Below are 26,803 nucleotides of genomic sequence, written 5' to 3'. Positions count from 1 at the left end.
AACTGTCATGACCTGATTATATTGAATATGGGCAACCAGAGGACAGTCCCAAATGTATACCTGGTGTTTCAAAAGGGCTAGTTTCCCAAAGCTGAGGAAAACTATTAGCAACACTGATTGGGAGGAAAAATTTTGAAAAATGGGAGAGTCCTTTAAGTTTGTTAGGTGGCCAAAAAGCCACAGCTTTGGCTAGAAGCGCATCCTGGTGCAGTGAAGGCAGCAATTATAAATTACAAAATCAATATAACATATCTAAAGAGAAATAGATAGCAATTGACATAAATTTAGAAATCATGAAATGTATAAAATAAGGGAAGCTAAAGACATCTGGGAAAAATCCATCACTGGTAAGGCTGAGGACAATAAGTAATCTTAGTACTGTATGCTAGGAACAAAAAAAATCTAGCAATGTTGTTGGTCCTTGAGTAAATGAAGCTGCAAAACAGGCAGAACAAATATTTCAGTTCTGTATTCAGGAAGAAGCATGATATACTTGTTGTACAAAGATGAAACATCTTCTAGAACAGTGGTCTCAAGTTTTTTTTTGTTTTTTGGATAGTGCAATGCCACAGTGCCGCAGAAGGAAGGAAGACCCGCCGCAGGCATCTGGGGGGGGGGGGGTGGGAAGAGACCTTCTGCAGGCATACAGAGTCACTGCTGAAGGAAAAAAAACAGCAGAGTGCTGTCCAGGGGTGCTCCTCCTCCTGCTGCACTCCACTTTGGAGACCACTGTTCTAGAAAACTGCATTAGGGATTCTAGGGATCTTTTTTCCTTTCATTCGAACCAATCCAGAAAATAAGGCACAGTAGTTAAATTTTGGTAATATTGCACTTATTCTAACTATTAACCTTAAGGTCTGTCTTCTCTCTTTCCCTTCTTTCACAGGTTGCTTTTGTTGTCTTAGTATTTTTAGCAGGTATATATTGTTCTTATGTAAACCCAAATGAGGACGAATGCCCTGGAAACTACACCAACCCACTTAAGGTGCAAAGTGTCATAATCATTGCAAAGGTAATTCTGTGGATTCTGCATGTTGTCTTTGAACGATATCTTCAGCATCATCACAGTAAAGTCAGATGCAGAGGATACCTCATGATCTACCGATCAACAAGACATCTTAAAAGACTGCCACTCCTTATACATTCTACAGGTGAGATAAACCAATTTGAATTTTTCTCTTTTTATGGATTCTGTATCCAAAAAAATACCATGAACTGAACTACTTCATCTGTGCTTTATGAACTCATAATTTTTAAGTTCTGGCACACTAGTTTGTTAAATACAAACCTCCCTGCTCCAGTTTTTATTACAGGAGCAGCAGGCCAGCACTCGGCTGAGTTGAAATAGATTCAGACATAGTAGTCACTGACTAGATGTCTTGTCCCATCAACTAAATCTGGTAGCCATAATGTCCTTGGAGCAAACATATGCTGCATTTGGCTGCTAGTAATTTTGCCCTGTTTCTGACTGTTGGCTGATAAAATGCTGACTTGCATGCATCCATTGGGCCCCAAGAATGCTCTTGGGTGACTTTACTTTCTGAAGCTATTGTAGGCTTCATATAGTAATAAGAATCTGCACTACTTAGTCGGTGTGCAGTCTGACTTGAGTAGTGAGCTTGAGTCTGCAGTCAAACTCCAGAATTTAAAGAGTGTTCAGGTTGGAGAAAAACAGTCATGTAACATGCCCCATTTTACAAATGGGGCTGGGGAGGGGAACAATTATGTGGTCTACTCTGTCATTATGAAACAGCACAGATTTTTTTCATATGCATGTATGGACGGATCATGTGCATTTGTGGGAAGTGTTTCCAAGGGGTACATTCCATAACTTCAAAATGGAAGAAAAGAGAATCTGAAGAGGTCTCATCCCCTTCACCATTTTCCACATACTCCAACTTCTAATATGACTTAGACCATATGTACACTATAGCAGCACCGCTACAGCATTGCTTGTGTGCTGCTGTAGCATAGATGCTTCCTATATTAGAGATAATGAAGGAAACCCCTTCCACTACGGTGGCAGCTAGGTTGATGGAAGAACTCTTCCGTCAGTCTAGCCATGTATACACCAGGATTAGGTTGACCTAACTGTGGCACACAGGCATGATGGTTTTTCACAGCCCTGAGTGATAGGATGATCTGATTTTTTTGAGTGTAGCCCAGGCCTAGGCTGTATGTTGAAGTTTCAAGCAAAATAAAACTCCTTAATTTGCAGCAGGATTCATGTTACGAATGCTACTTCATCCCTACTTTCCCTGGAGAGAAGAGGATTCTTGGCAGCATTTTAACTCTGTAGATTCTTTAGTTTTACTTTTTCTTCCTAGTGGCAGCAAGCATAGGAGGTGTTTAACTAGCAGCCGCTGTCCATCTTTTTCCAGAAACTGAACTTAATTCTTGTTTAAAATCATATGGTCATGGCTCTTTTATTAGGGGGCCTTTTTATTGGAAGGCTGTGATTTTGTGGAGAATAAAACCTAAGCTGAGTACATAGTGTGCTTCAGATAGCAGAAATGGAAACTTTTCTCTCAATTATCTTGATAGTGAGTGTATGTGTGTGTGGTCTTGCAGTTTGATATACTAATTTCCTTATGTTTGTTAAACTATGTCCCTTTTGCAAGCTTAGAGCGTCTAGTGTATGTAATGGTTAAAATTCCAAGTGTGTAAACACCCAAGTGAAACTTCCTTGGTGGGGGTGAGGGTCAACTTCCCTCAAACACTACTGGGAAGCGAAGGTGGAAATTAAATGTAATGCCACATTTCATAAAGTGGCAATTTGGCCTTGACAGTTCAGTCATCCCACATAGTATCCTGTTCATGCTCTGCTTTAAAGCAGTATATGAGTTCTAAACCTACCTCACAGCTGACAGATGTCTTATGTTCCCTAGAATGTTGTAAGAACTCCACAGCACAAAAGAAGGACATGGTACCTACTCTGAAGAACTTAATTTATTATTTTATATCTGACGCAAGAAGTGCATGGGGAAGGGAATGATGACAAATGGGAGGGGAATTCAAGTATCTCTTCTGCCTGGTCTGAATTAAATGAAGCTAGTGCCTTGGTAGACTACTACACTGATGTACTGAAAGGTCAAATATTAGACAGTAGGTCTAACATTCTTGTCAATCAATGACAACACTACTGATTCATTGTACATCTTAGCTGTCACTGAATTTCGTGCATTTGCTTGAAGGCTTCAGGAACTATAGAATGAAGCATCCTGGTCCTGTAGGACTTATAACTGTAATTACGAACACTTGTCTCTTTCTTACTCTTATGCAATTTAAATTACACACCAGTCATGTTTTTCCATTCCATAGCTATAATCTATCTAGCCTAACAAACAAGGGTCCACTGGGATGTAGATACTGGAGGAGGGAATTTTTGAGCCATTTTTGGTTATTAGCTAGACTAAAACACATAAATGTCATGTCTGTTTTTTTTGTTTTTTCTTTTAAGGAAATGCAGCCCTGCTTCTGATACTGTCAGCTCAGCATTCCTTTCCTAACTACAGTAAAAAGTATCTCTACCTTATCCTTGGAGTCTTGTGTCTGGAGCTGATTTGTTCTTTGACATGTATAGTCATTTACACAGGTAAAAACTGCAATTATTGCCTTGTTGCATGGCCTCCTTACAATAGCTACTAAACTCTATTTTCTCGGCATGGTGCAATAATTTTTGGCACCAGAAGACTTGTTTTACAATCATAGCTGCAAACTGGTTTCTCAGTATCTGTGCCCATTGCAGACAACCAAATGTTCTTGTTTAAAACAACTGGGAAGTCATTGTCCTGGCTTAAACTCTAAATTTTGCCAAATAAAAACTAGGCTAGTTGTTTAAGGCACTGTCCCATGAAATTAGTGATGTAGTGAAACTGCAGTAATTAAAATAGAAGTAAATGTCTAGCACAGATTGCGAGTGAGCTTTCATATGCTCGATGTTTTTTGTTTTTTTTGTTTGTTTGTTTTTAAACTGACTCAAAGAGAACCAATATTCTTCTTGCCTAGTCAAAACTACTTTCCTTTTGGCATGTGGAACTTAAATGTTTAAGCTGGTATATGGCATGTCTCAATCTTCAAACTTGCAATTTCCTTCCAGTTCCTCTTCTTCTCTCCCTCTTCCCCTAATCTTATCCCATCTAGTATTTGTTGAAGGTTAGTAGTTGTAAAGTGACACTCGGACTCTTGGAATCTCTACTTAATTACATGAAGCAATATGTGGTTCTAGCCCACATTCACTATAACACTAACGGCTAGTACAAAATAATTTAATGTAGAATATTATATAGTATTACTGACCCGATGGGTTTGGCCTAATCCTCCAGGACTATGTTTTGTTTTTTTTTTTCTATTAAACCATCACAATAAAACTCAAATTTAGATGACCAGATAGTTTGTATGCCAGGCTGAAAGATCATAGGAGTGACCTAGATAACATGAAATAAACTTCTACTCCTGACTACCACTAGTAAGGAAAACAAAAGGTGTTAAACACCACAAACCCAGATAAACTAGTGTTCTGATTTTTTAAAACCAGCTCTTTAAGATGAGAACATAATTTTATTTAACTTCCCCTCTTGAGCGGCACACGAATTCTTTATTGCTACAGTGAAATACACAGACAACTGCTACAAAGTGATATCTATTTTTATATCTTGCTTATAAACACCATGTAAATGTCATTGTCCTTTAACTCCTGGGAATCCTCATTTTCTTTACAGGTTTTTTAATCAGAGGGGTACTGATTGGTTTTATTTAAAAACATAGTAGGCTTTCATAAACTGTACTTACTTCCTACTGGGCTGATGTAGACAGCTTAGTGTGAAGTGAGACAGATCAATAGACTTCAGCAGGAATTGAGCTGCCCTGGTGTCTCCTACATAACAAGATGAACGCTGACTGAAGTATCGGGTGGCTACTAGTAGCTCAGCAAAATTACTGCGGTAGTGGAATTCAAGTTCTGGGGTTCCTCTCAACAGTTGGTTAGAAAGGAGACCAATTACAAAACTTAAAGTGAGGTGTTGACAAAAGAAGGGAAGGGGTGAAAAGAGGTTGAGTTGAAAAGAGGAACAAAGTTTCTGGGAGGGGAGAGGAAACAGCTGCTGTAACATTATGCTGCTGATTCTCATGGGACAATGGTGAAAGCAAAAGCAACTTCTAGATCAGTGTTTGTCAGTAACTGACCCATAAAGTGTCTCAACTTAAAACTCTACTCTTGGAGAAACTTCATGACTAGAGAAAAGCCTAGTTAGTGACTTGCTATAAAGTTGCAGAGTGTAGTTATTCCCAGTGTAATGGTACTCTACCAAATTCTATAAAAGCTTTGAATACACAGTTTCAAGATCTGACTTATCTATTTTCTTTTTAACTTGTGCTAGTAATAGTATTGAGACTACCTCAAGAAATGAAGCCTCAAATGTACCAGTCTACCTCCCTTGGCTATAATAGAGGCTCTGACACTAGATTTGTCTACATAGGAAATTTGACCCACGTAGCTGCAGCAAAGTATTCCGGTATAGCTATGCTGGTATAACTTCCTCAGGTGGACACTATATAGTCTGGAGTAAATGTGACTTTGGAAGTAGAGTAATTACTCCAAAATAAAATCACTTTTTTATAGCAGAATAGTTACTCTGCTGTAGTTGGTATGTTCTCCATTGTGGATATCTATTTTTAATAAGTGGATATTGTTGAAATAGTTTTTTCTCCATTTTCAGCATAGTAAAGTAAATAAAATATCCTAATGGAAAATTAGTGAGAGTTGATTTAGTGGTGTGCTTTTAGCTAAACACCCCCCCCCCCCCAGGCTGGAACATAGCATCACAGAAACAGCCATCATCCACTGCCTTGAAAACTAAAGCACAGATAGTTCACTAGCAATAATATTTCTACACAAGCAGAATAACCCAGTAAGATGCCATTGCACACCTCCGTTACCCAACTTTCACCTTCCTTCCTGGGGAAGGGAAGGGAAGGTAATGAAAACACCTTCAGGTCCTGTTCTCGTGGTGATTGCCTCCACTCTGTTTTGATTTCGGCTTTCCACAATAGTACTTGTTTTTCCTAACTGTCTTCTGAATTGTCACATTCTTCAAATGCTCGATTAGACCTAATAGTTTCTTACTGCAAACGTTACAATCTAAACGAAGTACTCCATTGCTTCCCTTGCACACACTGATACTCAAAGAGCGAAGAATTGGGTATTTCTTTCTCAGCCTTGATCTTTTGTCCTATTCTAACTGGATAAACAACCAAGAAAATGGTGGTCTCCATACTAGTGTTTGAAGCTGAGCTTCATTCTCTAAACCTGCATGTGCCTTAAAACAAATATTCATTGAAACTGAATTTCACACCTCTTTAAAAGACTTTAAAAGGAGGCTCTTTAATCCCATCTAATTGATGTCGGTTCAAGTTATACTGCAAATTGGTAAAGGAAGTGAGGGCTTTTTGGGTGGGGGGAGCAGGAGAGACTTAAATTGATACAGAACCACACATAATGACTTCATGCACAAATTCTGTTAAAGGACAAACTCCTGAAGTAAAACTAATTTGGGATGGGTTACAGCACTGAAAAGGCATAACCTAAATGGAGGGTCCATCCCACCATTTAGACCTTGGTATTTCTGACAGCAGAGCACTACTTGAGTGCAAGCATTAAGGCTCTCTGGCAGGATGTTTGGTTTGTTATTGCAGAACTTGGAGCACTTTTCTCTCAAATGTTTGAAGTCCTCCTCCAAAACAAACACTTGCCTGGAATTCTTTCTAGTACACAGATGTCAGTTAAAGTGCGTGGCTCTAAGATGAAAGCAGTGTTGATTTAACATGTTAAGTCAGTTTGAGGACAGGTCTACATTAGAAACTTTTGCCAGTATAGGAGGGTTTGGTGACAAAACTGTACCAGTCACTATAGCTTCAAGTATAGACCTGGCCTAAGGAACTCTGTAGTCTCTCAGGTTAGGTAATTCTCTTATGATAAACTACTTTTGGTAAGCTTTTCTTCTCCCCTCCAGAAGTGTTGTAGTTTTAATCTGTTCTGATGTATCCTTCTTATTTGTTTTTAAACTAAAGCGTTTTCACTAAATCAGCTGAAAGATCATAAACCATCTCAAACAGGGTTGTGCCATATTTCCTCTTCTAACACCAGAAAGTAAACTGTATTGTTATGGCTCACACATGTTAAAGAATGGGTGGGTAGATTTTTGTATGTCTAGCAAACCACTTGCACTGTCACTTGAAATAGTCCCACAACACTGGCTAAGGATTCTCTTGCAGTTGTCCTCAAAACATATTGGGGACTGTACCAGTCCCCAACATTCCATGCCCTGAAGAGTTCTGCACACGTTTTATTCAGTGCTCAACTTAATTTAGCTCTAATGAGGCATACAGTAACTAGACTGGCTAGTTATAAATGTCTCTAGTCTGCATCTTTTTGTGCTGTGGAGATGCAATGGGGGAACCTGTCGTCCAAGGCCTGTCTAAACACACAAGCTGTACCACTTCAACTACACTGGCAGAAAAATCACTTTCCCCTAACCAAAATAGCTACTTACTTGTCTGCAGTTTTATGGTAATTTCAGTCCTTAATTAGGTCATTGAATGAAATGGTGACAACTTACTGTCAATGCAGGGCTGATATAAAACATAGTGACACACATGTGAGACTTGATATCTGATGCTCCTGAGTTTAGCCTTGCAGCATGGGGAGGCCAGGGTGTTAGAGGAAATTTCAAATCTATATTTAACTAAAATGAACTCTTGGCTATTTTCTCTGTTCCTGGCAGCAATGAGAGGTATCTTATGATTTGTGTATATTGTCAGCAGAGATGTATAATTCTTTAACCTCTGCATTTTTAATGCTGCCAAATAAAAAGACTCGTATTCTCACAGACAAGTCATGTTGGAAATTCCTGGTATCTCTCCTTAAGCTGTTTTTTGCCTGTGTAATACTGTGATAGATGTGATGACTCCCTAGCCTGACATGGCTAATCTCTTGAGGGTCTTGTATTATTCTAGCAAAGTGACCTTTTAATAAACCCTACTGCATTCTTGACTGGTAAAGGACAATTTCTTCCATATAGAGTTAAGTGCCAAAGTAGCGTGACTCATTTTCATAGATCCAGATTGTGATCGGTAATGCCTTGCTCCAGATAGTCCCAGTTACCCTAACATTACTCCAAAAGCAGCCCTACTGAAGTATCTGTCTGGCCTGTAATCAGTATAGTTTACTAATGGTCTACCTCTGTTTAGAGTGTAATCGTGCTAAGATCCACACATCCCCAGCTCCCATTGATTTCAAAGAGGATTGAGGGTGCTTGGCACCTTGCAAGATTGGACCATATGTAGGGGATCAGAACAAAGCTTACTAGGCATGACACATTCTACGCTCTTCCTCTCAATTCCATATTATTCTATCCCTCAATTCAATGACCATTTGAAGGACTTATTTTTCCTTCCTCAATGCCTGTGAACTTACAATAGGCTTAAACTTTATTCACACACTTGAATGACCCGTCTCAGATAAAGTTTGAGGTAGAAGCAGACCACCCAGGGACAATCTGGTTTAACTTTACAACTTGCTGAAACACTTCTGCCTTAGTTACTCCTATGATCAGTTAGGCAACCTGCTTCTACATAGCAGGTGGCTTAGTAAAACTTTGAGGGTGAGAGAGAAACATCTTTTCCTCACTAGAGAGGCTGGAATAGAAGAGAATGGACCATTGCGTAAAGTAGGGTTTTAGGTATATCCTAGAGGGTGTCGCCCAAACTCTTATTTTAATGTCCCTTCTCTAACCAGATATACGCTGTGATACATCTCTGGCTTAACCAGGGTCTAGGTCCACACTAACCCAAAAATAGCCCAAAAAGGATCAGAGATTGGGACACAGTTCACTTTCAAGGGGTAGTATTTTCAAAAAGGCCTGTTACAATTATTAGCTTAGTTTTTAAAACTGAATGTTTAAAGTCATTTTGATGTCTCTCTACTTGAAACTATATCTTAAGTAGAGATTACACTTTCACATGCATTTGCATGATACTGCAATATGTGAGTTGCAGAACTGCTGTGGAATAGTATTAAAAGTCTTTAAACTGTCATCAAAAAATTATACATACTTAATCATTATGGGGGACTATTCTTGCACTTGAACCAAATTTGGCATTTGTAACCTAACTATTTCTGGATATATTAGGAAGTATAGATTATAGACATGTTTTCAGTTTCCAGCTGGCACCATTAATGGCAGTCTTGTCAGCAAACTGTGTATTGATTTTTAGGCATGAAGACTGAGCTATCATGTTATCCCTGTAACTGGTCCTCTAAGATCAGATTGAGGCATACTGACCCCAACTACACTACCCTTCCCTGTGTTTAAAAGTGATTGCAGCCAGTGTGAATAGGGTAAAGTGCATCAAGAACTGACTAAAACCTGCTTTTAGTTTAAAGCATATTCAGCATGGACTATGATAATGGAGACTCATTTAAGTGGTGTCCTATAAATGCACACATGGGGTGCACAATCATAACTCTTCAGGAATTGACACAGTCAGAGCAGCTAGTAAGTCATTAAATAATGTGCATTAACCATACAGAGTGAACTGCCACACAAATATCAGGACTTTCATGGGGATTCTGACATTTTAATATACTTATTAGTACTGGTTGATCATAATTATACAGCACTCCCAGACAAGAACTGTTGTATATGAGGTTGGAATGCTGCAAATAGAAAAGGGAAATGACCACTAAAGATACAATGTGTCTCCTAGCCTGCTCTCTAAAGAGTTGTTTTGTAAACTTGGCAGATTTGTACACAATTAAGAACAAGACAGTACAGACAGCGGAGAGCGAGCAAGTGAGTTTTGTCATCTTTTGGGGGGGGGAAAATAGACGCAGGAAGCTCTCTTTCAAAGAGCCTCTTATCACTTCAGGAAATGTAACATTCCCCATTGCCTGGGGCTCTCACAGCTAGTGCAAGCTCCACAATTCTCTGGCATGCCCTTATGCAATTTTGAGCAGCAGGACCAAAGGAAAAAATGCTAATTCCTAACGTGTAACCAGGGAGCCCAACAAGAGGGTCAGGTTATCTCCCCTACTGATACTTTTGAGGCAGGTTTGAACCCTGTGTAGGACTCTGAGTTGAGGAGACAGACCGTGCTGTTAAGAACTGTCCATTAACTACCTCTTTTTATTTCAGTGAAAATAAGCAATTTCAACAAGGCAAGGCCAAGGCCTGATATAATTGAAGAAGAAAAGATGTATGCTTACCCCAGTCACATTACTTCGGAGGTTGGATTCAGGTAACCTTTTCTGTTAGCTTCAGTTAGTTTATTTGGGTAACTCTGTAAACTTTTAGCATCAATTTCTGTACAGAATGGCATGTGGGACCTTAAAGCCATAAGGGAAAAATAGAAAGGTGATTAAAATTCCTTCATGGACTTCTGTAGCATTACAGCCGCTATATTATATGCTCAAAAATCAGAAATTGTAAAGATAGTCCCCCTCAGCAATGGTATCTTGGTAGAATTCAAAAATACTTAATCATGAAAAAGGTATGTCATTGCCTTAATAGGTACATAGGGGCCATGTAACAGTTATTGGTGAAATTTTATATGAATCTCTACTATGATGTTCTAAACATAACTAGCTGTGCTTATTAAAGTAGCTGCACTTAGTCTCCTAACATAGTTGGTTTTAAGCAGTCTGTGGAGAAATACTGATGTCTTGGATGTCATTTCAAATGTGTCTTTGTATAAACCAAGGAGCTCTTGCCCAGAAAGTATTGGGTTGATAGCTGGGAGGGAGCTGGGTGCTCCTTGCTAGACGGTAAGAAGGACTTTTGCAGCTTGAGGTCAGGGATTTCTGTCTTAGGCTGGGGTCAGGAGTATCTAGCAGCTAGTATGGGGTTAGAAGTAGAATTCCTCTCCAAATGTGGAAGTATACAGATTGATTGCATATTTTGTGTGTTGGCAGAGGGTAGAGACCATGAATAAGCCTATTTGGAGAGACAGTCATTCAGCCTGCTCATGTTAACCTGAAAAACACCCTGACCCATGTACTTTTTTGACTACTACATATTTCAGCAACTGGAAGGTGTTTAAATGTTTGAGCTATTCAAAGATTAGGGTATTGTTTGGGGGGGGGGGGGGGGGGACTACTCCTCCTTGCATCTAAGCTAAACTGCATGTGTAGATCAAATCTGTGACTAAATACTCCATAGTGTGTGGCATACTAGAATGGAAGCAGTCTGTTGGAGTGCTGAGAACACAGCAGAAAGATCTAACAATTCTGCTAGTCAGTATCTTCTGAACCTTAATGTTCACAATTTCAAACTTTTTTTCTGGAGAAACTGATGTGCAGCCCTCCACTCAAATATAACTGAGCAGCACAGAAACCCAGAATGTAGGGAAGGTCTTCAGTTGTGGTGTCCTCTTACCACAATGGAGTGAGCGTGTGTGTGTGTGTGTGTGTGTGTGTGTGTGTGTGTGTGTGGGATCACAACCCTTATTGATTCAACTCCCCTCTTGACTCATTCTCAAACATTCCGAGAACATTTCTGTACCACTTAGTAGTAAGACTACCTGTGCTGAGCAAGAGACTTAACCCCTTGAATAAATTGTTTAAAGAGCAGGTCTACTGTGAAAAGTTCTGTAAAAGGAAGACCAAGATTGGAGAATTCCATGCTTGCTTGCTTCTCTAGATCAAATGTCTCCTTAAAATAACTTTGCAGGACTGACAATCCAAGTTGGGATTTGAGAAGAGCTGTTCCCTTCCTTCTCATACTTACCCAGTAGTGTAAGTCCTACAGGCCATATTTTGCCCTCAATAACTTGTGCAGCCCTGTTGGCTTAAGTGGGTTTGTACTGGTGTAACTGATAAACAACTCTCTTGATTTACAAGAAGAGAATGCAGCTCTGGCTCTGTAGGGTTAACAAGAATACAGACTAGGGAAGTTTCTTAAACATGGTGCCTTCTGTGCCAAGTTTATTCTTCAGAGTAGAACTGCACTCTAGGACACATTGTATTCGGGTCTTTGTGGACAAGACTCTATGCATGTTAAAACACCTGTTTTAAGCTTTATAAAAGCCTTAAATTTATTAGAGCACAAATTCTAGGATTTAAGTGTGAAGTGTTCCTCCTAATGTGTTCTTTGGAAATCCAAAGGATTTTTTTTATTTAGAAGTCCTCTCTAGGCCAACAAGAATGTAACTTCAGCCAGCATGTATGACTGTTTACGTGTCTGAAAAAAGGCCATTGGGTGGCACTACTAGCACCAATTATAATTAAGGTTGCACAACTTTCTCCATTAAAGACCCTGTTTTCAGTTGTATGACTACCAGCCTTTTGCTGTTTGGACTAAAATTCCAATTCAGCCACCTGCTTTTGAACTTTTGGAACGTTTTCAGCAAACATGGTTCAGCTATCTTAGAGAGAATGTGGGAAAGTCATCTTATCCATGGCTTATTTGTAGGAATTGCATGGCTGACAAGCTATAGCATCTCCATGCTCTGGAGGGACTCAAAACTTGGCACTTTACTGGGGTTTTGTTGTGGGGGATGGGGGAGGAATGATGATGCATATGCACAAGGAATTGGGTTAAAGTTGAACCAGGTAACCTTACATCTGGCACTTGCTAATTCTAGAATGCTTGACTTTGTAACTTTAATGTTTAAATATAGTTCTTTTAATTATTAGCATAATGGTATCAGTGCTGAACTGCAAAGGAAAAACTGATCCAAGTAATCACTTACTATGGAGGACACTGCTCCTTGAAGTTTCCTGTGAACTATTTTCAGCTGCGTCATACAAACAAGTGCTCTTCGTTATTAGTTTAACTGTAAATTGAAATGCATTTTCCTGGGGTCTAAGTGAGGCTAATGGGCTCTGGCAATGACAACTAAATTATAAACCTTCATATCTATTCTTCTTGACTCTTTTATAGTAAGTAACTTCTCAATTCAGGGTATAAGAAGAAGCCATTACAGCTTTCTTTAATACAAGAAAAACAGGCTAAATTCTAGCCAACAGCCAAGCACTTTGCTTTGATACTTTTTTGCCTTTTTATAGAACCTTTTCTTAACATCAAGCCATCTAGTATATTTAGATACGTGTTCTATTTTAGTTATGGTTTGATAGTCTTTGAAATGCCTCCAAATATATTGCTTGTATCCAGAATATAGTATCTCAGTGCAAATACACTACATGGCTTGAAGCTTAAAAGGCTCTGTGCAAACCAGAGCAAACAGTAAACCAGCCAGCTACAACAAAATGAAACGAACTGGTATATGTATACTATTGAGGCACCAAATCTTTGAAATGAGGAGTACAGCATTAGCATAACTTTAAGTTTATAGCTTTTACCAAAACTCTTCTGTCCAAATAACTTCTGAATGTTATTGTAACGTTGTCTCGTTACCATGTTTAGTGTTAAACATCTTCTTCTAAAACTTAAGTTAAACTATTTGCCTAGAACAGGACCTGTGTTTAATGGCTAACTCCCTACCCTTCCCCTCTGACCCATTCCCCTTAGGGTAATTCAGTTAAATTTGAGAGACCAGGTGGATTTTTAACCACTTTATTGAAAACCACAATAGAATCCAAAGGAATGCTTACTTTACTTTCTGTACAGCATCCTGAGATCAATTTCACTCCCTTCTAGGTGGCCTAGGCAGAGTATGTCTCCTACACACACACAGGGAGAGTGAACGCGCCTTATAATTGTCCTATGCATAGCCTTCCCTGACAGGTCCAACCGTGGCTTCCATTACTACCGAAAAATATGAAATTCAGATGTACTACAAAATTAAACAAAACACATGGTAAAACAGCGATGGGATTAACATCATGACTAGAAGGACAAAAGTGCCTTGACCCAAAAGGATCTAAGAGTGCTGCCTATATGTGGCCTCTCCAATCCCCTATCGCCCACATAGTTTTGCTAAATGTTCAGATATTCCTCTTATGGCCCAAACTATTGTCTCACAGTAGGAAAGTAATCAAGAGGAACTAAACCAAAGTCATGAGAAGGGGTTTGTAGAAGTATCATCAGTTAGCTCCAGTCTCCTCTATGTGTAGAGTATATTACAAACTTTTTATCACCTTTAACATGAATTGTGAATGACTTTCCTCCTTTCCTTATGTCTTCAAGGGAAAGCTCAAGTTTGGAAGAAATAGTTGAAAAGCAAGGAGATGTGATAGACTATCTCCAGCGACACAATGCGCTGCTCAGCAAGAAACTACTAGCACTAACATCACAGCAAATCAGAGGTTAGAAATATCCAGGAAGCTGCTCTGCATTTCAAGAGGAATCCAAAGCAGTGTAATTTGATTTGGAGGACACACAACTCCACTTGATTACTGTCTCCTAATGGAAGTAGTATAGCTCTCAAGTTGGAAGTATGCATTCATATTAGAAATGTAAAATCTGCAGCTGGAGATACTGTCTATTCTGAACAGACACTTTCTTTGTGGACACTAACTTTTGCTGGGCTGAAGTTGGACCTGAGCTCCCTGACTAAACTTTGTTTTAATGTTGTTCAGTTGAGATTTTTTGCACTGCTGTAACAAACTCCAAACTACCAAAGTCTTCTGTGCTTCTAGAACCCAAACGTTTGTTTTCCAGAATGAAACATTGCAAGGTATGGACCCTCCTCCTGACTTTCTGGGTTTCTTATTGTAGAGGTTGAGATGAAATCAAATATTGTAACATGCTATAACTGTGCTCTGGGTCTACCATGTTGAGTTTTTAAAGGCTGTTTGTTTCAATATTCCCTAAACACAAGTCTACAGTTGGCGTGGAAGAGTCTATAGAGTAAATTGAAGAGACTCAGTTTCTGGATCAGTGTCTTTTGCTGTTGTGGTGGGGTTTTTTTGTTTGGGGTTTTTTTCCCTTTGACCTAAAAAGGGTAACTACACAAATGGGGACATGAAGCAAAGATGAAGAATCGGGTGTCTGGTTTAAAACATATCCAAGTCTCTCCTTTGTATGCAGGAAAAGCAGGATTTCACTTTTCTAAGCATGGTATGAAAAACTAGGCTTGCAGACATTTGAGCAAATTGATGGCTGATCAAGCATCTAAACAGAATTTCAGTGTAAAATGTCTAAATCGGATTTTTTAGAGTTGTCCTAAGTATTTGTGGCTTTTTTGCTGAACTTTTTCCAAAAACTATAAATAGGAACGAACTGTTCTGCATACCAAAAAGCATCAGCATTAAATATTTATATTTGGAGAGAGTTTTTTTTGTAAACTACTCTTTAAACTTGCTGTGTTGACGCTTTAGTTCAGTACATGAGAATTTACAATGTTTTTTTTTTTCTTCCCCTTACGATGGTGCATTGTTAAGTTAGTCTGTAAAAGGTGCTACTGTTGCAGTTGCAACGATAGTGTCTTATACAGTTTGATGACCTTTCTCTAAAGTGTTGTCATTTTGACTCTGAAGCCAATGGGGTCATACCATGATGGGAATTGGATTAGAATTTTCATTACTCAAAATGTCTGTAAACATCCACCTCTATGTACTTGGAGTGGATTCTCTAGAGAAGCTAGTCCTTAAGCCTGAACACCTGCCTCTCAGGTGGCAGTGGAGCATACCCAGACCACTCCCTGAAACTTGCGTTAAAAGCCAGAAAACCATTCTCTTCTGAGTTTCTGCCACCTTGTTTTCCAAACCTTACCCTACCCATTGTGTATCCTACTTGATATTTCATGGGGAGACAGGCTAGCCTCCGAGCAAAGTAGGAAGACTCTCAGTATAATGCTGGGAGTGGTGGTCATCTCAGAACACCAAAGGAAAATTACCCCATCCTGTCTTGGTTCTGGGACACAACTTGATGTCTAATTCTATTGTAATCACTCAGAGTAATTAATAACATACAATTCTTGTAGTTGAGGGACAACAGGAAGATTGGAGACTTGCTGCTATCTAACATTATTCTTTTCTCCCTAGCTGTATTTTTTTTTTTAAATACAGCTGATTTTTATACTGGATATTTGAGGGATATATGAATATCTTTGTTTTTAGAACACTCAGGTTTTGATGTAACTGCATATAACCATTTGTACATATCTGTCTGAAAAGCTGAGAATGTGACTGAAGTTCATGCACAATAAATGCAACTAAGGAAAAGTTTAAAGCCTTTCATTACAATGATCATATCTACTCTTCAAATATTTAAAATGGGAATCTCTTAATTTAAGGATTTTGGACCAGTCTGGAAAAGCAAGAGTTGGATATTGCCATTTAATCTGTACTGCCAGACAGCAGCATTTAGATGGAGAAGGCACTTTCCTAAACTGCTGATCACAGTAAAACCCTGCAAAGAGGAAGAACAGGATCTACTCATTTATGAATACTCCAGGTGCCTGTGTTCTAAAGGTAACATGAGGGCTAGTAAAAACTTCTTAAGGGAGCCTCTCTCTAGCAAGTTCCTACAAAGGTGGTGGCAGCCTTATCTATCATGGATAAGTTCCTCTAAATTCCTGCTGCCCGGAAAACGGTAAGTTTGGGTTAGCTTGATGCAGCTGGTTCCTACTGGAGCATCCCACTGAAGCTAGCTTGTAGTAAAGTAATAGCATCTTCACTTACTTGACTGTCCTTAAAGCAAACTTCTCCACTGCATCAGTGGAAAAAGCTAATGGGCCGTGTGCAATAGAGTAATACTTAGTACTAAGCCATGTGGGAAACCTGTCTAAGTGAGAGGATAGCCCAACCAGAGCACCTGGTGGCTTCTTACAGTGAATCCTCTAGCTCCACACCAATGGAGAAATTTTAAGATCTGAATGCAGTGCTTGCAGACTAGAATCTTGCGCTTCTTCACAATTTCACTGAAACTAGGGCTTGATCTAAACATGGAATTTATGTTGGTCTAACTACATTGCTCAGGGGTGTGGAAAATCCACACTCCTGGTCAACGTAGTTGCACTGATCTAACCCCCAATGTAGAGTGCTATATCAATAGGAGTGCTGCTACTGCTGCTAATGCTTGGGAACATGGAGTCCCACACCAACAGAAGTAGCTCTCCCATTGGCCTCGGTAGCATCTTCATTAAGTGCTACAGTGATGAAGCTGCACCACTGCAAGTGTAGACAAGCCCTTGGTTTTGCTATTGTTGTCTAATAAAGCACAATCTTAAATTCAGATTTGGTTCAGCTATAGCTGCCTTCTGTGACCTCAGTTTCTTTTCAGTCCCATTCTGAGACTTAATTGCTCAATCTCCAAGAAGCTTCCTTTGGAGGATCCCAGGAAAACAAATCATAAGAGGTCTCTGAGCCTTGCGAGGGGTGAGTCTGGTGGCTCAGACAATGGCAGGAGCAAAAAAGGGCCAGGGCCAGGTACCACAAGACTTCCAGCCCCCAGAGGATTTCCAGAGTGGGCTGGAGGTCTTAGAACCATGATGGGAGCTCTGTACTTAGGGCCACTTCCTGTTTTGTTCGTTTCTGGTAGTCAAGGAAGACCAGGGTAACGGATAATCACATGGATTACAGGCAGCAGTTTGGCAATGACCAAAACCAACTCAATTATGCAGGGCATGTGGCTGGCCAACTGCAGCATTGGGACCAAGAACCTGTGGGGCAGCAGGATGGGCTAACAGACCTGGGGCAGCTACTTGATGCAGGGGGCTGTGTTGCCTATCCCAGGTGGGGAAGCAATGAGGAAAAGGTCAGGAAGGCAAGAGGAAACAGCAAAAGGCCAGGAAGGGAACCACGTCCTAAGCAGCCAGGGATGGGGCAACTCCTGGAGATGTGCAGCTAGAAAACCAATGTGCAGGTGTAATGTGACACCTCTGCCTTGCAGCAGAGTGATTTCACAAACAATTGGGGCCCACTGTGAGGGCAGGGGGGCAGGCCCCAGAGTTCTAGCCTCCTCAGTGGGTGTTGTCATGACCATACAGCTAAGGGTAGCCTAGAATTCCTCCTTGCCTGTAAGGGTTAAGAAGCTCAAATAACCTGGTTGGCACCTGACCAAAAGGACCAATAGGGAAAGAAGATGCTTTCAAATCTGGGGCAGGGAAGGCTTTGTTTGTGCTCTTTGGTTTTGTATTCTATTGGGAAGCAGAGAAGCACCAGGTCAGAAAACCTCTCCTATAAACCATCCTAAAGTGAGTCTCAATATTGCAAAAAGAGTAAGTAAATAAGGCAGGGTACATTAGATTACCTTACATTTTCAACTTGTGAATTTTCCCTATGCTGAGAGGGAGGTTTCTCTGTTTTGTAACTGTAAAGTTTTGCCTAGAGGGGAATCCTCTGTTTTGAATCTGATTACCCTGTAAAGTTACCTTCCATCCTGATTTTAGAGGTGCTTCTTTTACTTTTTTTTTCCTCTTTTTATAATAAAGTTCTATTTTTTTAAGAATCTGGTTTACCTATTTGGTATATTATTCTCAAGTCTTCCCAGGAAGGGGGTGTAAGGCTGGGGGGGGGGGGAAGATATTTTGGGGGAATAGGAATTCCAAGTGGTCCTTTCCCTGATGCTTTGTCTAAATCACTTTGGTGGTGGCAGCGTACTGTCCAAGGACAAAGGATTTGTGCCTGGGGGAAGTTTTTTAACCTAAGCTGGTAGAAATAAACTTTCTATTTTCATGCTTTCATGCAGGTCCCCACATCTGTACCCTATAGTTCAGAGTGGGGAGGGAAATCTGACAGGTGTGTTTTGCAGTTCAGCATATTCCTTCAGTGTGGCCTTATGGTCTCAGGTGGGTGCTGCTGGTGGAAGTAATGGGAGGGGCGCCAGGTGGCTTCAGTGTCTGGCCTGCAGAGAACCATAAGAGGAATGTGAGCAGCAGGTCATAGAACATACTGGCTGTCTTCAGGTATTGGGGTTGGAGGAGGGGGAACCCAAGGCCTGGGCCTTCCAGCAGCTCAGCCTCTGGCTCCCTCATTCCCAACCCTACAGCCTTGGGTACTCTGTGTGTCTGGGTCGGGGTGTCTCTCCCTCTCTCCCCATTGGGTCATAAGAATGGCTATACTGGGTCAGACCCAGTGGTCAGTCTATCTCATTATCCTGTCTTCCAGCAGTGGCCAGTGCCATATGTTTCAAAGGGCATGAACAGGACAATTATCAAGTGATCCAAGCCCCGCTTTTGGCAATTGGAGGTTTAGGGTCTACTCACATATTGTCTGGAGAAGATGGGCCCCCAACTGATCAGAAACAGCTGTGTAAGACACTGGATTCAGGCCAATATTAGAAGATATGGCAGGCGGAGTAAATGTACAGCAGCTCAAGCCCACTCAGAGGGTGGCTGGGGCCACATGGCTGAAAAGAGCGACATATCCAATTAACTTGGGTGTTTTAGCCCCTCTTTTCAGGAATTACCCCAAAAAGGAGGATTCCATATTACTATGGGGTTTTGTTCAGGGTTTCAGGATCCTGTGTGAAGGGGAGAGAGTGGATGTAATGGCAAATAACTTCAGATCTGTTAAAGTAATGAAGGGCACTGCCAGGGATAAGATCCAGAAAGGGTTTTTTTGAGCAGGGTTATGGGTCCCTTTTGGCTATTGCCACAGCCTAGTCTCCAGATCTCCCCTTTGGCCACATAAGTGTCCAGTGAGTGTCTCCTTATTCATGATCTCTTGTACCCAATAAGAGAATTATTGACTGATGTGATTAACCCCAAGCTGTGCACTGTGCGTTATATATCACTTGATGCAATGGTGCATGTAGTCGGCTTGTGCACCACTGTAGCCTTGCTTGCAAAGACTGACAAAATTGGCATTCTTCCTCCTCCCAGTCTACCTAGCAGACTTTGATCTCTTGGTCCTTTCCTTCAATGGTCAGATTATGTGGACAAAACAATGCCCATGAGCTGTGCTATTTTGTGTGCAGTCTTCAAAAAAAAAAAAAACTCAGTACAATTTTGGACAGGACAGTTAGAAGGAGTGCAGGATGCCAGCAAGCTTCCACTCATTCCATATAGGGTCTGCAACTGTGGCTACCCAGTTGGGTTTGGATACATAAAATGTCCAGGTTATAGGACATTGGTAATCTAGGCCTATAAATTCTTCATTGTGCCTGCCTGAGGGGAGGTGGATGCAAACGGCGGGGCTGTAAGTGCCACTGGCTTTAATAGGGTCTACTACTTTCCCGTGTCTGTTGTGTATATAACGAACCAGTACAGTCAGTTTACAAGAGTGTGTAATTCAGTGATAAGCTTGTAGCTGGGCCTTGCCTGGGATGTGATTTTTGTCTTGGCACAGCAGCTGGGGCATATGCTGGGAATAGCTCATGTCTCTCTTACATAGGCTGGCACCCTGAGAGCACATGTTGGCCATCATTGTTCTCCCCATAATGACTTGAAAGCTCACTGGGATGTTGGACTGGTGGTGGATGTGTTATACCAATAAAATAAAAACCAGCAGGATCTTATTAAAGGGGAAAAGGCAAAATGCCACATTTATTGTGACTACAGAAAGAATCATAGTAAGCAGTTAGTTATAGCTATAACATTCCATTCAATTTCATATTTACTGTACACGTACACGTTCTGCAAGGTTATCATAGTTACCAGCCTTAGAGTTGCTCATGCCAAGCCACTGGCCAGGTGGCCTGGACATGAGGAGGGAACAGGGCCTTGTCAGATGCTCATCTGATGCTCCTGGAAGCTTGCAGAATCAGATCCCAAAGTTCTCACTTTTTAGAGTCCACTTTTATAGGAATTTCTTCCTATGCCAGTCTGGGAATTGCTTCATCATGCTGTTGCTGAATCAATCAGCAGATGGCACATTTCTGACAGCTCCATGCTGCCAGATGTTATCTTGTTCTTTGGTTCTCCCATTCTTGAGGCTGTTGGGTGGATTCCAGTCTGCCCTCTGGGGGGTCCTCTGGTTATTTCCACTTGACACCTTCTTCAGCCAATGGACACTGGATTCTTAGGCTGGCACCTCCTTGATCATTCAGTTATTATCCACATATATACTCTATCTCTGTTTTAATCACAATTGTTAACAAAGCGAGATGAATACAACAAAAGGGCGGGGAGTCTCTGGGTGCTGTTTCTGTTAGAGTATTGCGTGCGTGCGCGCGCGCGCTCTCTCTGTGAGTAGTTTGTTGTTTCAAAGAATTGCTTTGAGAACAGACTGTCTTAGAATGTACTAACACAATTAGTAGCTTGCAAGTTTCACACACATAGGGAGAAACAGTACCAAAAACCAAGAGACCTCTTGATTAGTAATACCCTGGAATTTAAACTATGGGGAATCAAACTCATTTGTGACTTTAATACAGAACTTCTTTAATATGATCTAACAGATGTTTCCTGGCATGGGGATCGTATTGTTGGTTGTTCGTGGATAATCTTGGAAATGAGCTGCCTGAACTGTTATGTAGTGCACATGCATGCACCCTACCAAGAGCTTTCTGGCTATGGAGTATTCTGGGGCACAATTTTCAGTATCTGTTGTTTGGAGCTGGTCCACTGGGCATAAATTAAATACGGTTGGGACCAAAGACAGCAACTATAGCCTAGTGGTTAGAGCACTCTACTGGGAGGTGGGAGGCTTGTGCTCAAATCCCTGCTCTATGTCAGGAAGTGTGTCTCCCACATCCTTTTGTGAGTGTTCTAACCTCTGGGGAAGAGGGAGGGGGCTGTGCTACCTTCTCCTTTGTGTGGGTAAACATGCTACTTAATCAGGCCCTGCAGGCAAAGTAGGCAGGGGAATATCTAGTTTGAGAATCCCACTGGGTTTTAGGCCTGAGACTAGGAGCTGGGTACCTGGACTCAAGCCCGCTCCCCACCTACTCCAGCCCTGCCATGCTGCCTGCTCACCGCCTCCTGGCCCTGCACCTGCCCAGCCTCCGGGCCCCACCTCGATCCTACGCCGAGGCAGCTGCCGGCCCGGCCCAGATGTCCTTCACCTTTGCCTCGCTCACGCAGGTGTTGTGCAACGGAGCCACTGTGAAGCAGGTGGACATTCCCCCACTGAGTGGCTCCTTTGGCATCTTGGCGGCTCACATTCCCACCCTGCAGGTCCTGAAACCTGGAGTTATGACGGTCATTGCTGAGGATGGCACAGTAATAAGTACTTTGTGAGCAGTGGTTCCATCACAGTCAATGCAGTCCTCTGTGCAGCTGCTGGCAGAACAGGTGGCTGCTTTGGACATGTTGGATCTCGCTACTGCTAAATCGAATCTGGATAAGGCCTTATCCCAGCTGGCTGCAGCACCTGATGAAACAGCTAAAGTAGAAGCTCAGATTAATGTAGAAGCCAGTGAGGCCCTTGTAAAAGCCCTGGAGTAATTAGGTGATTCTGTTGTCCATGTGCAGAAGCCATGGGCTGGGCCTGACTCCCCCCCCGCCCGCCCGTTTGTACAGATGGCATGAGACAGACTGTTGCCAATATATTGCTTTGATCAATTAAAGAAAACAAAAGCCAAAAACCTGCATGCATGCATGCTCACAAGCAGAAACTTGGACTTTAGGCATCTACAATGTTAGGTGGCAGCTAAGCAGGGGGTTAAAGATTCAGTGATGCCTAAAGCAGTAGTTTAGCACTTAAGACTTTTGTGAAGCTAGCCCAAACTTAATTTTCGTAGCCATTTGTGCCCACTTCTAAGTCACATTTGTTTAACATCAATAGGAACATTTAAGCTAATGCTGAGCACCTCCAAAATCCCACCAACAAATTGAGCTTCAAATAAAATGCACAGAATCCTTAAATTCCCTATTTTCATAACTTAAATCTCTTCTGCTTAAATTTGAGGGCCTGGTTTGACAGGATACAAGCAGCAAGTCATATCAGTGAAGGCTTAGTAATGCTAATTGTGTAACTGAAATGGTGTTCAGATTGTGTAGCTCTTTACCTTCCTGCCTCTGAGTGGAATTCAGTGCTTTCAGCTTGCAGTAATTGAGCAAATGTATTTGTCTTTCTTCCATAAAGAGGAAATGGAATGAGGGAACCTCCACTTTCATGCCATCTATGGCTTTGCTACAGAAACTTGTGCTGAGGCATGTTATACAAAGTAAACTGTTTTCCCACAAAGTGAAACCCATGACCTCTTAGTCATGCCAGTGGGTCTGATGACCAGTTTTCTGGCTTTAAATTAAAGTTTAGATGTGTGTGTGTGTGTGTTCAAGTGATCTAGTACCCATCCAGCTGGATTCAGGACACGGGGGGGGGGGGGACAAACTGGTGATGCATTGAATTCTGAACTTCTTAAAACTGAAAGTTTAACTTAGTTCTATTCACAACTAATGTGGGCGATAACTTCACAATATGCCTTTTATTTTTTCCTACTTCTAGACACTGCCACATCAGCAAATACTTCATGATTTAAGTGCAGCAAGACAGCAGGAAAACTAATGTCATACCCATGCTTAGTGAGCATCTTGTACGCACTACTCTGGAAACATTCAAACTCCAATTTAAAAGCACAGATTTGCTACCTTTTGAAAATAAGGTCATTTCAGTGCCTAAATATGGATTTAAGAAACAACCATGATTCCCTATTTTTTTTTTTTTTTTTTTTAAATCTCAGCCAACGTATTTTACGGAACTTTTTTTTTAAAATTCTTAAATGCTATGGTGGAGTAACTTCACTAATTTTCATTTAGGCTTGAATTTCCATCTGTCCTATGCTTTTCTTCCCGCCACTACCACCCATTTCTTTATTTCCAAGCACTATTGTTTCCCCACTTCTCCTGTCGCCAGGATGTGGAAAAAAAAGTTGCACAGCCTAGCAAAAGATTCCCTCTACTGCTCTCAGAGGGAAACTGTTGTTGAATTAATAGGAATGATGCTTCTACTTCCACTTCAGGGGGAGAAAGGTAGGTCTTCCTTACGTACATAAAGTGAGGGCAGTATCTGCAGTTTCCCCCAGGAGTCTGGAATATTGTAACCGGAGAACATGGTTACATGACTACAAAACCCTAACTCCTGATTTGCCATGGTTAGTCTTCCCCTTTTTGCTTCCCTCTTCTTCAACCTTCAACCTTCAATAAACATAACACTTTCCTAATTCTTCACCCCATTTGTTTGTTTGTATCCTCTTTTCCCTTAGTTTTTCTATCATTTAGAGTGGAAGCCTCCAGCGTAAGGATTAGTTCAGATAGGTTTGTACAGCAGTGAGCAGAATGGAGTTTCAATCCTCATTCACCCCTTTGGACACTACCATGTTTTCTACTGAACAAATAAAAATAGAAAAATACAGCCCATTTGGAAATGCAATGTCTGCACATAACTAATAACTTCTCTGGCCTCTAATTTTCGGAGATGCTGTGTACATTATTTTAGTATAATTAATTGGCTTTATATTTTGGCAAGCTTAAGTTTTGTGAGTTATGTAAAGATGTAAAAAACATCATGTTAATATGACATGACAATGTAAGAGCAACAATTACTAAATGTTTTTAAATTTTTTATATCTATTTTTAATCAATATAGTACATATTAAATGGATTAAAAGCTGGCTAACTGAGAGGTCTTAATGTAACTTTAAACAAGGGACCGTCACTGAATGGGTGTACTTCTAGTGGGGTTGTTGGCCTTTAAGTCTTTAATATTGGATGAAAACACAAATCACAGAGTTTGCAGATGACACACAAATTGGGGGCATGGCAAATAACGAAGAGGACAGGTCACTGAGTCAGAGTGATATGGATTGGTTGATTATATGGCCACAAACAAACTATGCATTTTAATATGGCTAAATGTGTATGTCTAGGATTCAAACGTGTAAGCCATACTTGTACCCCGGGGGACTCTATCCTGGGAAACAGTGACTCTGAAAAAAGATTGAGGAGTTGTGGTGGATAATCAGTTGAACATAAGCTCCCAGGGTTAATGCTTGGATGCATAAAGACGGGAATTGCAAGTAGGAATAAAGTGATTATTTTACTTGTGTATTTTGCCCTGGTGTGACCACAATTCAAGGAAAAATTGGAGAGGTTCAGAGAAAAGCTATGAGACTAATTCAACAATTAGTAAACATGCCTTACTCTGATAGACTCAAGCAGCTTAATCTATTTAGCTTAATGAAGGATACGTTTACAGTATGAAATTATTTTGAAATTATTCTGTCTGAATTTTCAGAAGCTATTTTATACATTTGGTCTTCTGTGTCCCCCCCCCCCCCACACCCACACACAAAGCGCATGAATTCGGCGGAGTGCAGCCACAGTACCAAGGCTAGCATCGAATGTTGGAGCAGTGCACTGTGGGTAGCTATCCTGCAGTCACCGCCATCCATTGGAATTCTGGGTTAAGCTCCCAGTGCATGATGTGGGCAAAAACATTCTTGTGGGTGTTTCTGGGTGTGTGTCAGCAGTCCCTCCTCCCTTCGTGAAAGCTACGGCAGACCATCGTTTCATGCCTTTATGGCGTGCATACTACTTTCAGCAAACGGTGCACCACTGCTCTCCTGCTACTGTGAATCAACCTCTCATTTCCTCTCATCTTCCTATGTAATCTCTACTATTTCTTCTCTCTTTTTCATTAAACACTTCCGCTGCCAACTCTGCTTGGCCATCGTGAACCAAGCAGCACAACTTCTGCCGCCAGCTCTGCTCTCCCGCTATTGCCACGCTTCCGAGCTTCTCCATGTTGTCTGTCCTGGGCTCCCACCTCCGTGAAAGCTACAGAAGACAACCATTTTCTGCCTTTTTTTCAGCTGCTGTGAACCAAACAGCACCTCTTCCGCTGCCATTCTGCTCTCCTACGTTTCGCGCCCTTTTTCCAGGATTACCCATACAGGCGCCATAGCCATGGACCCCAATCAGATCTCAGCTGCAGTTTGGACCATTGTAAATACCTTGCGCATTATCCAGCAATATGTGCAGTAGCTGCAAAACCCAGGCAAGGAAGCAATGACAGCGCGATTACGATAGTGATGAGGACATGGACACAGACGTTCCTAGAAGCACGGCATGTGGCAATTGGGAGATCAAGGTGGTGTTGGGCCAACTTCATGCCATGGAACGCCGATTCAGGACCTGGCAAACAAGCACAGACTAGTGGGACCACATAGTGTTGCTGGTATGGGACGATTCCCAGTGCCTGAGAAACTTTCATATGCATAGGGCCACTTTCATGGAACTTTGACTTGCTGTCCCCTGCCCTGAAGCGCAAAGACACCAAAATGAGAGCAGCCCTCACAGTTGAGAACGAGTGGCCATAGCCCTGTGGAAGCTTGCAACGCCTGACAGCTACCGGTCAGTCAGAAATCAGTTTGGAGTGGGCAAATCTACTGTGGGGCACCTGTGCTGCAAATAGCCAATGCAATCATTGAGCAGCTGCTATCAAGGGTAGTGACTTTGGGAAATGTGCAGGTCATACTGGTTGGCTTTAATGCGCTGGGGTTCCCTAACTGCGGCGGGGCGATAGATGGAACGCATATCCCTATCTTGGCCCTGGAACGGCCAGTACATAAACTGCTAGGGGTACTTTTCCATGGTGCTGCAAGCACTGGTGTATCACCAGGGAAGTTTCACCGACATCAACATGGGATGGCTGGGAAAGGTACATGATGCTCACATCTTCAGGAACTCTGGTCTGTTTGAACAGCTGCAGAAAGGAACTTGCTTCCCAAACCAGAAAATTACTGTTGGGGATGTTGAAATGCCTGTAGTTATCCTCAGGGACCTAGCCTACCCCCTAATGTCATGGCTCATGAAGCCATACACAGGCACTCTGGACAGTAGTAAGGAGTTCAACTATAGGCTGAATAAGTGTACAATGGTGGTAGAATGTGCATTTTTGGATGTTTGAAAGTATGCTGGCGCAGTTCACTGACTCAAATCTTGGCACAACCAATTTTCCAATTGTAATTGCTGCTTGTTGTGTGCTCCATAATATCTGTGAGAGTAAGGGGGAAGA

The 26,803-nt window shown here is 41.4% G+C and overlaps 2 protein-coding genes across 3 annotated transcripts in view; both read left to right on the top strand.

Moving 5' to 3' along the window:
• Positions 1-16,123, top strand: part of TMEM192 (transmembrane protein 192) — a 33,869-nt gene extending 17,746 nt beyond the window's left edge. For both annotated transcript variants that reach the window (XM_038400380.2, XM_038400381.2), the window contains exons 3-6: positions 887-1,151; positions 3,461-3,595; positions 10,194-10,296; positions 14,145-16,123. In XM_038400380.2, coding sequence (XP_038256308.1) covers positions 887-1,151; positions 3,461-3,595; positions 10,194-10,296; positions 14,145-14,268 — 627 coding nt within the window. In that variant the 3' untranslated portion in view covers positions 14,269-16,123. The remainder of the gene's footprint in view (positions 1-886; positions 1,152-3,460; positions 3,596-10,193; positions 10,297-14,144) is intronic.
• Positions 16,124-21,165: 5,042 nt separating this feature from the next.
• On the top strand, positions 21,166-23,218 carry LOC119855023 (ATP synthase subunit delta, mitochondrial-like). The gene is given in 3 exon segments (XM_038400384.2): positions 21,166-22,003; positions 22,006-22,048; positions 22,050-23,218. Coding segments are annotated over 3 exon segments (483 nt in total). The 5' UTR covers positions 21,166-21,744; the 3' UTR covers positions 22,231-23,218.
• The last annotated feature ends 3,585 nt before the right edge of the window (positions 23,219-26,803 follow it).

This window comes from Dermochelys coriacea, chromosome 4 (genome assembly GCF_009764565.3).
Source record: "Dermochelys coriacea isolate rDerCor1 chromosome 4, rDerCor1.pri.v4, whole genome shotgun sequence".
NCBI classification, from domain to species: domain Eukaryota; kingdom Metazoa; phylum Chordata; order Testudines; family Dermochelyidae; genus Dermochelys; species Dermochelys coriacea.
This window is presented reverse-complemented; position numbering and strand designations above follow the sequence as displayed.